Source organism: Nylanderia fulva, unplaced genomic scaffold, assembly GCF_048542155.1.
Source record: "Nylanderia fulva isolate GAGA-0341 unplaced genomic scaffold, ASM4854215v1 Scaffold20, whole genome shotgun sequence".
NCBI classification, from domain to species: domain Eukaryota; kingdom Metazoa; phylum Arthropoda; class Insecta; order Hymenoptera; family Formicidae; genus Nylanderia; species Nylanderia fulva.
In genome coordinates this window covers 2,206,548-2,221,362 of record NW_028190264.1, presented here as the reverse complement: position 1 = coordinate 2,221,362, position 14,815 = coordinate 2,206,548, and the positions used below count along the sequence as shown (strand labels likewise).

Below are 14,815 nucleotides of genomic sequence, written 5' to 3'. Positions count from 1 at the left end.
GCTAGCCACGCCGGAGAATATACTTGCGTAGCTAGTAACGCCGCTGGTGGAACGAGTTATTCCGCTTCCTTAGCCGTCAATGGTACAATACGACGTTCTTCAAAACTCGCATTAATACTCCGATGCATGCACGAGTCCATTCGCTGATGTAGCTTGACATTTTAACACTATTCACATACTTACTCCCAAGGATCCCATCACGTTCCTTCACGTCTGACGAAAGTGACAGGCTGAGCTGATAAAAATTCAAGTATTTGAAACATTTTCATACATTTTAATATATTTTAATGTATTAAAATTGTATTAAAATTAAAGATCAAATATGAATTTTCGAATCCGACGAGAAATCGCATTTTTTGCTGATATTAGAGTAGAATAAAATTATAATTGAAACTTCTGTAGTTGCCCCCGAAATCATGCCGTTTGAGATCGGCAAGGAACCGGCGAATTGGGGTGACACTATCACGGTAATTTGCACCGTGTTGAAAGGCGATCATCCAATTCAGATTGAATGGGCACTCAACGGCGAGCCAATTTCTCGAGATCATTCTGACATATCGATAGTCAGTACCAGCAAGCGCGTCAGTCTGCTTACAATCGATGCTGTGACGGCACGCCATGCTGGAGAATATACCTGCACGGCTAGCAACGTTGCTGGTGGAACGAGTTATTCCGCTTCCTTAGCCGTCAATGGTACAATACGACGTTCTTCAAAACTCTCATTAATTCTTCAGTGCATGCACGAGTCCATTCGCTGATGTAGCTTGACATTTTAACACTATTCACATACTTACTCCCAAGGATCCCATCACGTTCCTTCACGTCTGACGAAAGTGGCAGGCTGAGCTGATGAAAATTCAAGTATTTGAAATATTTTCATACATTTTATAATGTATTAAAATTGTATTAAAATTTATAATCGAACATGAATTTTCGAATCCGACGAGAAATCACATTTTTTGCTAAAATTGGAGTAGAATAAAATTATAATTGAAACTTCTGTAGTTGCCCCTGAAATCATGCCGTTTGATATCGGCGAGGAACCGGCGAATTGGGGTGACACCATCACGGTAACTTGCACCGTGTTGAAAGGCGATCATCCAATTCAGATTGAATGGGCACTCAACGGCGAGCCAATTTCTCGAGATCATTCTGACATATCGATAGTCAGTACCAGCAAGCGCGTCAGTCTGCTTACAATCGATGCGGTAACGGCACGCCATGCTGGAGAATATACCTGCACGGCTAGCAACGTTGCTGGTGGAACGAGTTATTCCGCATCACTTGCCGTGAACGGTACAAAGGTCTTCCCACGTCTTGTGTTTCGCGTAGCTATCTCACTTTTCCCTATTATGCATGTGCAAAACGGTTTATCACTCCCACAATCTCCTTCAATTTCCTCTTTCCACGCAAAAGTGTAAAAACGATATTTTTTCTCTTCCATTTCAGCTATGTTAGGAACAATAATTATCAAAAATGCAATTTGCGCGTTGAAAAATCATTTTACGCGAGCAGGATTGTAATACTTTAATATATATATATATATATATATATATACATATATTATATATTATACATATACATATAATAAATAAAGAGGTTTCTAACTTGTCATTTTATGTAAATTTATATTTCACGGTTGTAGAAATCAGCTGATTTTTGTTATCATAACATTATAGTTGCACCACACATAGGGCCTTTCACGATTAGTGATGGACCGGCGAATTCGGGCGACATGGTTTCCGTGTCGTGTTCTATCACGAAAGGCGATTCTCCCATAAAAATCACTTGGAAGTTTAATGGCCATACGATTAGTCCGCACGATTCGGATATCACGATCACGAGGATTAATAAACATATGAGCGCTCTCAGCATTGAATCCGTGGCCGCGAGGCACGCGGGCGAGTATACGTGTGTAGCTACGAACAAGGCCGGCAACGTCAGCCATTCGACGACCCTCGCCGTCAACGGTACCTACTTAATTCCAAAAGCACCCCTGCACGTCAGCTAAACGTCGTATAGCACTCGCTTAACCCATCACTGCGAAATTCATAATTCATAATTCATCGTAAACCACCCCTTATCATCGCATTGTCTCACGACACCCCTTTGCTCCTGATATCGCTGCAATCACCGTCGACAAAGATTTCTCGAGAAACGGCCGAGGATCTGTAACATTATAATAATCGCGAAGGAGGAAGTTGCGTCGAGTCGAGGTTCTTTTTTGTCTCACGCGCGATCCGCGATCGCAGTTGCTCCGCAGATCTTCCCGTTCACGTTCGGCGACGAGCCGGTGAACTCGGGGGAGGCGATCTCCGCGACCTGCTCCATCCTCAAGGGGGACTTCCCGATGGACATTGCCTGGGCGTTCAACGGCGAGCCAATATCCGCCGAGAACGCAGATCAATTCTCTATAACGAAGGGCAAGCGTCTCAGCGTCCTGTCGATCGATGCTGTCGCGGCCAGACACGCCGGCGAGTACACTTGCACCGCGTCGAACAAAGCCGGGGCTTCCAGTCATACAGCTGTTCTAGCTGTGAACGGTAACACGCGCGCATGCATACACACACACATACGCGATACCTCGTCTCGCGACTATATTCTTCTCCGTCGGGCGTAGAAGACAAAATGTCCCTCCTTATCATCATCCCTCTTCAACTCTTCCTCACCACCCACGATCTTTTCAACGCACTTTCACGCCTTGTCGAGTACGGGGGTCGATGAGAACGTGTCCGTCTGTCTGGCTTTTCATCGTGCATTCATTCCGTGACCGCGGGGAGATTTTGCAGCCCGCTATTTCGTTGCATAAAGTTGACTCGAAGCGATAACGATACTGCGAAAAAATATGCTCTCATTTCTCGCTACATTTTTTTTTTCTCAAACTTGAAGTTTATTATTTATATGAGAAACGTGCGCGCAAAAAAATTCACAGTACAGCAATAAAAAATATACATGCGTGAAGCAGGAATGTAACATGAATTTACACAAATTAGAACAACATTTTCCAACGAATAGAATATTTTCGAAGGGCATCTTTACATCAACATTTCTCGCGTGCCAGATCCTGGCATGCAGATATTCGAATTCGATGAGTCTGTGAGTAGATTTGACACGCTTGGAAAATATCGTTTTCAGTCGCTCCGCAGATAGCTCCGTTCTCAATCAGCGACGAGCCTGCAAATTGGGGCGAAGCAGTCTCGGCGGTCTGCACGATCGTGAAGGGCGATTTGCCGATCGAGGTATCGTGGGCGCTGAACGGCGAGCCCATCACCAAAGAAAATTACGCAGATGTGTCTATATCAAGTACCAGCAAGCGAGTCAGTTTAATAACTATCGAGGCCGCGAGCCCGAGACACGCCGGGGAATATACTTGCACGGCCTCGAACGCTGCTGGAGCGACGAGTTACTCGGCTACTCTGGCCGTAAATGGTACAGCATTGCATGAAAGCGAAATGCCTCGCTGAGATCGAGAAATTGAGCCCACTACTCTGCCTGCAAGCATAACATACTTAGACGAAATCATTTTCTTTTCCTCGCGTTAACAACGGTATCCCTTTAAAACTGTCCCCTCGAGTGAGGTATAATTGGCAATTGATCACGTACGAATATAATTAATGAGCCAAAAATATATTTGCAGAATTAATTGATCGATTAATTAATCTAGAAAAAAATGATAATGAAAGCAAAGTACGTTTGCTTAATAAAATATAATATAATTCTTGCCGATCGAAGAGTTTATATATCGTTTATATGTTCGATAGTGATCGTTTTTTTTTTTTTGCGATTATTTTTCTAGTCGCTCCACAGATCGCTCCATTTTCCATCAGCGAAGAACCGGCTAATTGGGGCGAGCAAGTCTCTGCGGTGTGTAGTATTTTGAAGGGCGATTTACCAATTGAAATACGGTGGAGTTTGAATGGCGAGCTTATTACGCGTCTCAGTCATCCTGACGTAACAGTTACAAATACTGGAAAAAAGACATCGCTTTTGACTATTGAATCCGTCACCGCCCGTCATGCTGGCGATTACAGCTGTGTCGCGAGCAACCTGGTCGGATCCGTCAGCCGTTCCGCCATTTTGTCGGTCAATGGTACTAAAAAAAAATCGCATGTTAAGACGTAGTATCAGCACTTTATCCCGAAAAATTCTATCCTTCCCAATATTAATAGCTAAAGTTATCATTGATAACAAAATCTCTATCCTCGAAATTACCTTTCTTTCATTCTTCCTGCTACGTCTGCTCTTACGTACGTTTTACTACTATTTCGAACAAAACTCGCTCGTTCGTCATTCTTCTAGATTTTGGACGCCAAAAATATTTAAAAGTGTCTTATGCGATTTCGCAAATAAACACGTCTCGTTCTCGTATTCTCTTCGAATCTTGCTTTATCTTGCGTTCGTATCGCAGTCTCTCCACAGATAGCACCGATCTCCTTCGGCGAGGAGCCCGCAAACGCCGGGGACTTGGTTTCGGTGAATTGCGTCGTGACCAAGGGCGATTATCCTCTGGAGATCACGTGGACCTTCGATGGCCGTCCTATACAATCTTATCATAGCGACGTCATTGTGTCTGATAGCGGAAAACGCGTCAAACAACTGACCATTGAATCGGTAGCTGCGCGACACGCTGGAGAATATACCTGCGTTGCTTCAAACGCGGCTGGATCAGTTTCTCATTCGGTCACCTTGGACGTGAATGGTACACCTTTCGACAAATCTATGCTCGCGATTTGCATATTTAGTCTCATCTTTCTCCTTCGATAATAATCCTTTCCATCCTTTAGATATTTTTTTTCTCGTAAGTTTCTCTATCTTCTCTTTCAATCTCATTTTAATTTTCTATTCTTTTATATGTCACATCATTATTTTTCTAAGTTTCTCTGCAATCCGTTTCCTCGCTTACTCATAGCACGGCGTATGTCTGTGTTCTCTAGAATTCGCTATTATTTTAGCCACTTACGAATGTTATTATTGAACATGACAATGTCTTCTTGGTTATATACATACATATATACATATATGTCCTCTATATTAATTTTGTTGATTAGCATCGCGAAACATACAGCGTCAGAAATACAATAGAAAAACGACACGTTCGCCATAATACAAGATCGCAAAGCAGAAGCAAGAAGAAACGAAGAAAGAATGAAGTGAGAGGATAATAGATGTAGGATTTTCCTCTCTCTCTCTCTCTAAATCGCGCTGTTTCATCGACGTTGATTTAGTCTGCGGCTTTTCTCTCCTCTTTCTGATCTCTTTTTCTTTCTTCCAGTCATTCCGAAATTATTACCATTCGCTTTCGGCGAGGAGCCGCTTAACTCGGGTCAAGTAGTAACGGTACCGTGCGCAGTGGTCGAGGGCGATCCACCCTTGAAGCTCCGTTGGACCTTAAACGGTCATGCGATCTCGCCACACTCTGGAATCTCGATCGTGGATCTGGGCGGACGCGGCGCTATACTGAGCATAGGATCCGTCCAGGCGACCCACGCTGGAACTTACACATGTGTCGCGGAAAACCTTGCCGGCAGGCACGAGCTCTCGGCCGATCTCATTGTGAACGGTGCATACTGATCAGCAAGGATCTGCTCGATTTTTCGTTGAGCCTTGCGAGCCTACCTATATATCCGAGCGATTTCTCTCATCCTTTTATCCCTCATCCATGATCCTAGATCAAGCAGCTTCTTCTCCCGTAGAAACATTTTATCGAAATCGATTTCCGCTCAAATATCCGTCTTATAATGAAGATGAATCGCGAAATCATAGAGCAGGCTGTTACGGAGAGATCGGGCTAATTCATTCTCGCTTGCGTGTCTTTCTCTCATTCTCTCTTTTCTCTCTTTCGGTATATTATTGCCTCTTGTCTCTAGTCTCTGTCCGTTCTCTATCTCTCGGCAGTCGCTCCACATCTGCAGCCGTTCGCGTTCGACGAGGCCAACTCCGGCGATCTGATAATCGTCCATTGCGCGGTCGTGAAGGGGGACACGCCGATTTCGCTCAAGTGGTTGTTCGAGGGCCGCCACTTAGAGGTAGGCGACGGAGTGGGTATCACCGCGTTGGGGGATAGAGTCTCGGCCCTGACGATACCCGCTGTCAGGGGAGATCACGCCGGGGAGTACGCTTGCGTCGCTGATAATCCAGCGGGCAGTGCACGGCACAGCGCCCATCTCAAAGTGAACGGTACAGAGAAAGCGTAAACACACGATCACAAAAGCATCCAGTATATAAAACAGAAAAAAATGTAAAAAGAAAAAAATATAAAGTATATACATATTATTTTCTTTAACATAAAGCGAAACCGCGCGGCATGATGATGGTGTTTAACGGGCGTACGCGTAGTGAGAGTACTACCGTTTTGTATGCGTGTTACTATTTGAGCGGAAAGCAGTGGTACGTTTACCTTTTTATTCGGTTGTAGATTTATATTTATATATATATATAGATATTTATTCAATATATCTCTCAGTAGAATGTTTTTTCGATATTTGTTAGATTTGTTACCCTTGCTGCCGCTTTCGTTATATACGTCGTAAAAAATCTCCAATCTCTCTGTCCGCCCTGACTGTTGCGATGATATATTATTACGAGATATATGTGTTGTCTGGAAGTCTTGCATTGCTCGGCGCATATATTCTTTCCTTCTATCTCTAGAGAATTGTCTTTCTTGTTAACGAGGTTGTAAATCGTTTAACTTCGCATAGGCGAACGCAGTAGTTTTAGCCCACAATCGTTCGAACGTCGAGACAATCCGTCGATATTACGAGACGAGCCGTGTCTCCCGTTCTCTTTCCCGGTCCAGAACTGTCTCTCACTCTCTGTCACTCCGTTCTCATCCCCTCTCTCATCTCGATAACTCGATTACCGAATAAACACCGTATTAGTCAACTCCATCAAACAGTTCATCTCGATTATCTCATATATGGTAAACTAGTTTAAGACCATCGATTATTCACAAACGACGATGCCGAAAACAGAGGAAAGGCATTAAATTCTTAAACAGACAAATATATTACGTACAGAGAGAGAATAAGCACAAGAACGATCGACGCGATCGTTCGACATCGATCGCGAAGGATCTCAAAGAGAAGCTGAATCGTTCTGAGAACATGGAGCATCTACCTACCGTTCCGTTGCAGTCCTGCCACGAATCAGTCCGTTCGATTTTGGAGATCAACCGATCTTTGCCGGGCAGGCCGCCCAATTGGCATGCATGGTGCCAGTTGGCGACACGCCGATCGAGATTACCTGGACCCACGAGGGCGAATCGTTGTCGCAGTACATGGGATACAACATCGGGACACTCGGCCCAAGGACGAGTATCCTACTGATGGAGCCGGTAACGCCGGATCACGACGGACGTTATGCGTGTGTCGCTAGTAATCGGTCAGGCAAGACGGTCTACGAGGCAACCTTACGAGTCCACGGTTAGGTCCAGAATAAAGAACGGAGCACTGAGAATGACACGATATATAATGATAATTGATAATGATGGTTGAGCAAAAGTTTTGGAATGAAAATGCAGCCATGCGCGGATGCCGCCAAAGTATTATTATGAGCGCGCAGGCTTGTGATTGGAATTGCATCTTATTCATCGTTGCTGTGAAGCTGATCGTGCGTTTTTCCCTGCAGGCGATAAAAGCTTTTCTGAAAATTTCAGTTGATCCGGCGCTCGCTCCACGGGTTCAATTTGTACGCAACGCGATTGCTTTCGTCACCGTTGATGATGAACCTTCTCGCGTACTCTTTCTTTCTGTCTCTCTTTCTCTCTCTCTCTCTCTCACTGTCTTGCCATTTTCTTTTCATACTCTTTGTCTCTGCCTCTTGTCTCTATATCTACGTTTAGTTTTGTCTGTAATTCTCCTCATTATGTATCTGTTGGATTTTTTCAAGCGAGCAAAGATCAATCCGAAGCCCTTCGTGGTCCAAAAATCAATAGCTTATTGCCGAGCCGGTGGCCTTTATTCCTCGTTTATTTTGCTCTCATCGTCAGCTGTTCTTCTGCGAACTTTTTACGTTGGCTTCGATCATTCCTGCAGCAAAATGACGCGACGCACAACAGGATGTATCTTCCTTACGCACGCGAATTTCATCGCGTTTTCTATATACATCCTTCACAAACGCGTTCGCCAGCATTTCCCGTAACACGAACGAATCTAAATACTACTTTGCGATCGCAGAATTGCATAGGCATCTGACACATGCGAGTTGCATATTATATTCGTGTCGTTATATTCGAGTGTCGATTTATACCTCACCGTACCCCCATCGCGCTAAAGAACGCGTCCTTGTTCTAAGATGACCGACCGACCATCCAACCAGCCGCATCTCAGAAATATTCTCAACCCCTTGATAAATTCATATTCACACGCCCTATCCATGAATGAATTTCCCCCAACACATTTTTCTCCCTCCTCGAACCCTCGCCATCTCATCACACGTCTTGCCTTGTTCATTTTGTAGACGCGTATGTAGCTTAGTAAAGAGTCATTTAATATGCATGCACTGATACTTGAACAAGCATATAACATCAAGTATTATTCGTAAACGCGGTACAGCATGGTGCACCGTGCTCGAGTAAAAATTTATAATAACGCTTCGTGCATGTTTGCCATTGAAATCTCTCAGAGCTGGAGTAGTCTCTTTTTCTGCCCGCATTACGTCTCTCTCTCTCTATCTCGCTTTTTCTCTATCTTTCTCTCTTTCTCTTCATGCATAAGACACCCCTATAATCATTTCAGAATCCCGCATGCTATACTATACTCTATTCACCGCAGTAGCGGGAGCGTGTCGCGTTTTGTCCTGCACGCGACAAAACTTATTACCATAATTCAAGTTCTCTCGTTGATATTATATAACAATTAAAAATATCAGTAATATCATTTTTAGTCGATAATTTTATGAATTTTTTCGATAAACAAATCTTTTTAATTTTTCGAATTTCAAGTTTGCTTGTTGACTCTACATATTTAACTTTACTACTAGTATTTTATACTTTATAAACTTTACAAAAAGAGAGAAATAATAATTATTATAATATATAAATATTCAACAATATAATTGTAATATTTGAGTGCAGTTTATATAAAAAAAATTATTATATTACCATAACTTGAATTATTCTCAAGAGTAAACGACTCGAGTTTTTACAAGCGACTGGCTCCTGGATACTGCAAATTCCATATTTTTCGATTAGTGCAACGTGACTAATCTGTGTATTCTGTAACAGTACCTCCTCGTTGGATTCTGGAGCCCACTGATAAGGCATTTGCTCAGGGATCTGACGCAAGAGTCGAATGCAAAGCCGACGGATTCCCCAAGCCTCAAGTCACATGGAAGAGAGCTGCTGGTGAGTGCGGCCCCGAAATTTGACAAATATATGGAAGGTTTTTCAAGCGTGCGTTAATTGCGTTTATTCTATTTTACAGGGGATACGCCGGGAGATTACACCGACTTGAAATTGAGCAATCCTGATATTAGTGTAGAGGATGGCACTCTGTCTATTAATAACATCCAAAAGACAAACGAAGGCTATTATCTTTGCGAGGCTGTTAACGGCATTGGATCAGGCTTGTCGGCTGTTATTCTTATCTCGGTTCAAGGTACTTTGCATTTACACGTCTTTCACAAGATTTAATATTAAATTATTCGCGTTTTGCATACCGTTTCTTTGCAATATTTTTTCAGCTCCTCCTCAATTTGAAATTAAATTAAGAAATCAGACTGCTCGTCGTGGAGAACCGGCTGTGTTGCAGTGCGAGGCGCAAGGAGAGAAACCAATTGGAATCTTATGGAATATGAATAACAAAAGATTAGACACAAAAAGCGATCCTCGTTACACTATTCGCGAAGAAATCTTAGCCAATGGCGTACTGTCCGACTTGAGCATCAAACGAACCGAGAGAAGCGATTCTGCCTTGTTCACTTGCGTAGCCACGAACGCCTTTGGGAGCGACGATACCAGCATCAACATGATCGTACAAGGTTGGTTCATGTAATTATGTAGTAATGCGATGTCAACAGATCTCGACGAAGTACTTAAATCTCATTTCTACCATTTTTTTTATAGAGGTGCCGGAAGTTCCATACGGTCTCAAGGTATTGGATAAATCAGGACGTTCGGTGCAATTATCATGGGCCGCACCTTACGACGGAAACAGCCCTATCAAGCGATATGTCATTGAATACAAAATTAGCAAAGGTTCCTGGGACACTGATATCGACAGGGTGCTCGTGCCTGGCTCGCAACAGAATGTAGCTGGAGTGTTTAATCTGAGACCCGCAACTACATATCATCTTCGAATCGTCGCTGAGAATGAAATTGGTACATCCGATCCGTCCGACATGGTTACTATTATTACCGCCGAAGAAGCACCCTCTGGTCCGCCAACTTCGGTGAAGGTGGACGCTCTTGATGAGCATACGCTCAAGGTAACGATCAGAATCTATTGCAATCGTTTCAGAATACGTTAACAACAATAATAAATATTTATTGCAATGAACATTTCCTCAGGTAACATGGAAACCACCTCCACGCGAGGACTGGAACGGCGAGATTCTTGGTTACTACGTTGGATACAGGCAATCAGCAGACAAACCGTACATGTTTGAGACTGTTGAGTTCTCCAAGGAACTCCAAGACGGAAAGGAACATCATCATCTGCAGATCGTTAATCTCAAGACCTACACGCAATACGGCGTAGTCGTTCAGGCATTCAACAAGGTCGGCTCCGGACCGATGAGCGAAGAACGTAGACAGCATACCGCGGAAGGCGTACCCGAGCAACCACCACATGATACCACCTGCACGACTCTCACTTCTCAAACTATCAGGGTGTCCTGGATGTCACCACCTCTCAGCGCGGCTAACGGTGTTATCACTGGCTACAAAGTGAGTAAATTTCGAGAAGAGTGGATATTTAGCAAACTTTTATGCAACAGCGTCTTTAAATATTTATTTCAGGTTATCTATGGACCGTCCGAGACGTGGTACGATGAAAATTCAAAGGATACCAAGATCACGTCTTCCAGCGAAACCATCTTGCATGGCCTTAAAAAGTATACGAATTACAGTATGCAAGTTTTGGCTTACACTTCCGGTGGAGATGGCGTTAAATCCGCACCGATTCACTGTCAGACCGAACAAGATGGTAATTTTATAATTTTAAAAACTACTCACAACATATGCAAAGATATTTGAAATCGTTGCTCCTTTTATTTTGTATCGTTATAAAAACAGCGAAACGACTTTGCTGCTTTTATCACAACAAGAAAATTATTGTTAATACAAAAAATGTAATAATTATTTTCAGTAAATAAAATTAATTTTCTTCTTAAATAATTTTCTCAGCACCCGAAGCTCCAATCGCTATCAAAGCTCTGGTCATGTCCGCGGAATCTATTCTTATCTCGTGGAGACCACCTAGCCAGCCTAACGGAGTTATTTCTCAGTATACCGTTTATACGAAAGCTGACAATGCTGAAGAATCAACTAGCCAAAAAGTACTGCCAAATCAACTCACTTACGAAGCATCTGGATTGGACAAACAACTGAGATATGAATTTTGGGTAACTGCCAGCACAAATATCGGCGAAGGTGAAGCTTCTAAGATTGTGACCTTGGGTCCAAGCGTTCGAGGTAATTTCTCATTTTTTAATTCGCTCAAAAAATTCACATCTTAATTAATTAAAATTAATAAAATTAAATTTGCAACTTTATTATGATTTTAATGAATAGCTGATCGTGTGAATTAAAAAATGTTTCTAATTTTTATATTTAATGCATATTTTTACAGTACCAGCCAAGATCGCATCATTCGACGACAAATTTACCGCGACATACAAAGAAGACGTAAAACTGCCGTGTCTCACCGTTGGCGTGCCTGCACCGGAAGTAACGTGGAAAGTACGAGGCGCGACTCTTCAACCAAGCGACCGACTGAGGCAATTACCTGAGGGATCACTGTTTATTAAGGAAGTCGACCGCGCGGACGCCGGAGAATATTCTTGCTACGTGGAAAACTCCTTTGGACACGATACTGTGACTCATCAATTGGTCGTACACGGTATGTGAATATTTCGCGAAACATGATATAATTTTATCTGTTAATTTTAATTGTCGATTTTATTATATTGAGATTAATTTTATATTCGCAGCTCCTCCGCATTCGCCGCAGGTCACACTTACTGCCACTACTACAAATTCTTTGACGATGAAATTACGCCAGCATCCGACCGACAATGCTCCGATTCACGGTTATACGATTCACTATAAACCTGAATTCGGCGACTGGGAAACTGTTCAGATTAGTTCAACGGCACAAAAGTATACTCTTGAGAATCTGTGGTGCGGTTCTCGATATCAGATTTACGTCACGGCTTCTCACGGGTAACTTTTTAATTAAAACTGTAAACTAACTGTGCACGTAGAGAGATTTTATACATGATAATAATAATTTACAGAATTGGAATCGGCGATCCTTCGGATATTCTAAACACGCGCACGAAGGGCTCTAAACCAATCATTCCCGAAGCAGCGAGATTCATCGAAGTATCCACGAACAGCATCACTCTGCACTTGAGCGCTTGGTCGGACGGTGGCTGCCCTATGTTGTATTTTGTTGTTGAACACAAAAAGAAGTAAGATGAAGAGATAAAATCCTTGACAAGTTTGATACAATTTCATCTCGAAATCGGTAGTTAAAAGTGCATATCTCTTTAGGCATCAGCAGGAATGGAATCAGGTTTCGAACAACGTCAAGCCGTCGAACGGTAACTTCATAGTATTAGATCTGGATCCCGCTAGCTGGTATCATTTGCGCGTTACGGCTCACAATAATGCCGGCTTTGCCGTGGCCGAGTACGAATTCGCGACATTGACGGTGACTGGCGGTGAGTATGTTCGTATGAGTCTGTCTGACGTTCGCAGCGGCGCCTCGTAGCCGGTGCCAATGGTGGCTGGATTAAGGCCGAAACATTTTTTGTTCCAGGCACCATTGCACCGGCCCGCGAGCTACCGGACGTGAACGGTGGTGGCAACGATGAGGACCCGATGAAAATTTTCATGGCTAATTTAAATCTGGTCGTGCCGGTGGTAGCAGCCATTCTCGTTATAATCGTTGCCGTCACCGTGACCTGCGTACTCAGAGGGAAGGGACACGGTAGCGATAAAGGTAACCGTTCCATTCGTTTAATCTTCTTCGTTCCATCTCTTTCCTCGAACAGGCACGATCGCACCTCCCGTACGTAATGGCGGTAATGACAATACCGCGGATGTAAGACGTTACTTCCCATGGTTACCCAACTGGCTTGACGTAAACGTGGTGGTGCCGGTCGGCGCGACGGTCGTTGTCATAATAGTAGGAATAGTTGTGATTTGCGTGGCGCTCTCGAGGAGAACTCGAGGTCCAGAACAGACGCGGCTGCGAGGTATCTCTTCAGCCGACGAGAAATATTACGAGGGACAATGTATACAAATCTTTTTTTATATTACTTTTACCTGATAAGTCGCTTCAAGACGGTGGAGATTCATCGGGAAATTATGCAAATAATTTCGCGCGAGCAATAATTTAAATGCAATAATTTATATACAAAATATTAATATACTATTTCGTGATAATTTACAATAATTTCCCGACGATTGATTCACGCGTCGGCCACCCTAGTCTTGCAATCCTCTCGAATTTCAGTTATTCCGCTCTCTTAATTTTCCTCCTCCCTTTATTTCACAAGCGTGGGTGATGGCATAATCAAATGTGATCTATATCAATGAATGATAATAATAAAACTGAAAGATGTACGCGCGTTTACAATTATTAGATTGTTCGCTGTATTATAGATGATGTAGTCTATCAGCAAACCGGTGTTGGTGGCGCTACCCTGGATAAACGCAGATCCGATCTTCGCGACGAACTGGGATACATCGCGCCACCGAATCGCAAGCTACCACCCGTACCCGGTTCCAACTACAACACCTGCGATCGTATCAAGCGAGGTACAGTTATAAGTAAGCCACAACTGCCAACACTTACCTAGACCAGTTTCGACTACTACTTGTGTAGTTGTTGTCGCATCGGCACGATAGTTCCTTCTTTCATCTTTTCTCAGGAATTACACACATTTTTTCGCATATTTATATATATATATATATATATCATACATTGTTAGGCTCCCGACCAGTGTCACACAATCCTCAGACCGGACAGAAACCATCATATACACGATACATTGCCAGTTTCTCTTTTACGTTCGCCTCTTGCTTCCAAATGTTCTTATATACGTTAAGTCGAGATGTATATGTCCCTCCAGCGAAAATAACATTCGTTTCTCTTTGTTTGCGCTTACCACGCCGTTGGTGCCTAACGAGTGTCGATTACATCGATTCGTACATATAAAAAAAAAAAAAAGATAAAGAGAGAAAAAAGGAACACCCTCCCCAGAATCTCTAATCCTCCGAAGAGAACAGTTGGTCAGTTGGAATGAATCTTGATAGGCGCCAGCGTGTCGTACGACCTTTGTAGTATGTGTTCGATAGGTGGAACTAGCTCGTTAAGGAGTCACTCGACGTGGGACCCAAGACGACACATGTATGAGGAATTGAGTCACTACGCGCCCAACAGGAGATGCCCGCCACCACCACGTATGGGCAGCGCAGAAGGTCTCCCGCATAGAGGTTGGTAAAAAGAGTCATTTTCATTAACGGGGACGTCCGGCATTCGTCCGATCGTCCTATGAGATCGATAATCGCAGGCCGGAGCCGGCGATGTTGCTGGTCTTCGTAAGTCCCCCTTAAAATTCCATGAACCTCATCGTGCCACTTTAA

At 43.3% G+C, this 14,815-nt stretch overlaps 1 protein-coding gene across 50 annotated transcripts in view; it reads left to right on the top strand.

The window, feature by feature from the left end:
• The window catches only part of Dscam1 (Down syndrome cell adhesion molecule 1), a 69,853-nt gene that overhangs the window by 48,019 nt on the left and 7,019 nt on the right, over window positions 1-14,815 (top strand). For 27 of the 50 annotated variants that reach the window (XM_085482349.1, XM_085482319.1, XM_085482316.1 and 24 more), the window contains 14 exons: window positions 9,224-9,343; window positions 9,423-9,596; window positions 9,682-9,978; window positions 10,064-10,425; window positions 10,508-10,885; window positions 10,958-11,144; window positions 11,345-11,632; window positions 11,790-12,059; window positions 12,151-12,382; window positions 12,457-12,633; window positions 12,716-12,885; window positions 13,219-13,461; window positions 13,832-13,987; window positions 14,528-14,665. In XM_085482349.1, coding sequence (XP_085338475.1) covers window positions 9,224-9,343; window positions 9,423-9,596; window positions 9,682-9,978; window positions 10,064-10,425; window positions 10,508-10,885; window positions 10,958-11,144; window positions 11,345-11,632; window positions 11,790-12,059; window positions 12,151-12,382; window positions 12,457-12,633; window positions 12,716-12,885; window positions 13,219-13,461; window positions 13,832-13,987; window positions 14,528-14,665 — 3,192 coding nt within the window. Of the gene's footprint in view, window positions 1-402; window positions 694-1,005; window positions 1,297-1,679; window positions 1,971-2,252; window positions 2,544-3,135; window positions 3,430-3,796; window positions 4,091-4,408; window positions 4,700-5,272; window positions 5,561-5,895; window positions 6,178-9,223; window positions 9,344-9,422; window positions 9,597-9,681; window positions 9,979-10,063; window positions 10,426-10,507; window positions 10,886-10,957; window positions 11,145-11,344; window positions 11,633-11,789; window positions 12,060-12,150; window positions 12,383-12,456; window positions 12,634-12,715; window positions 12,886-12,983; window positions 13,167-13,218; window positions 13,462-13,831; window positions 13,988-14,527; window positions 14,666-14,815 lie in introns of all 50 variants that reach the window. The other 23 variants (XM_085482335.1, XM_085482333.1, XM_085482326.1 and 20 more) reach the window with 17 other exon arrangements.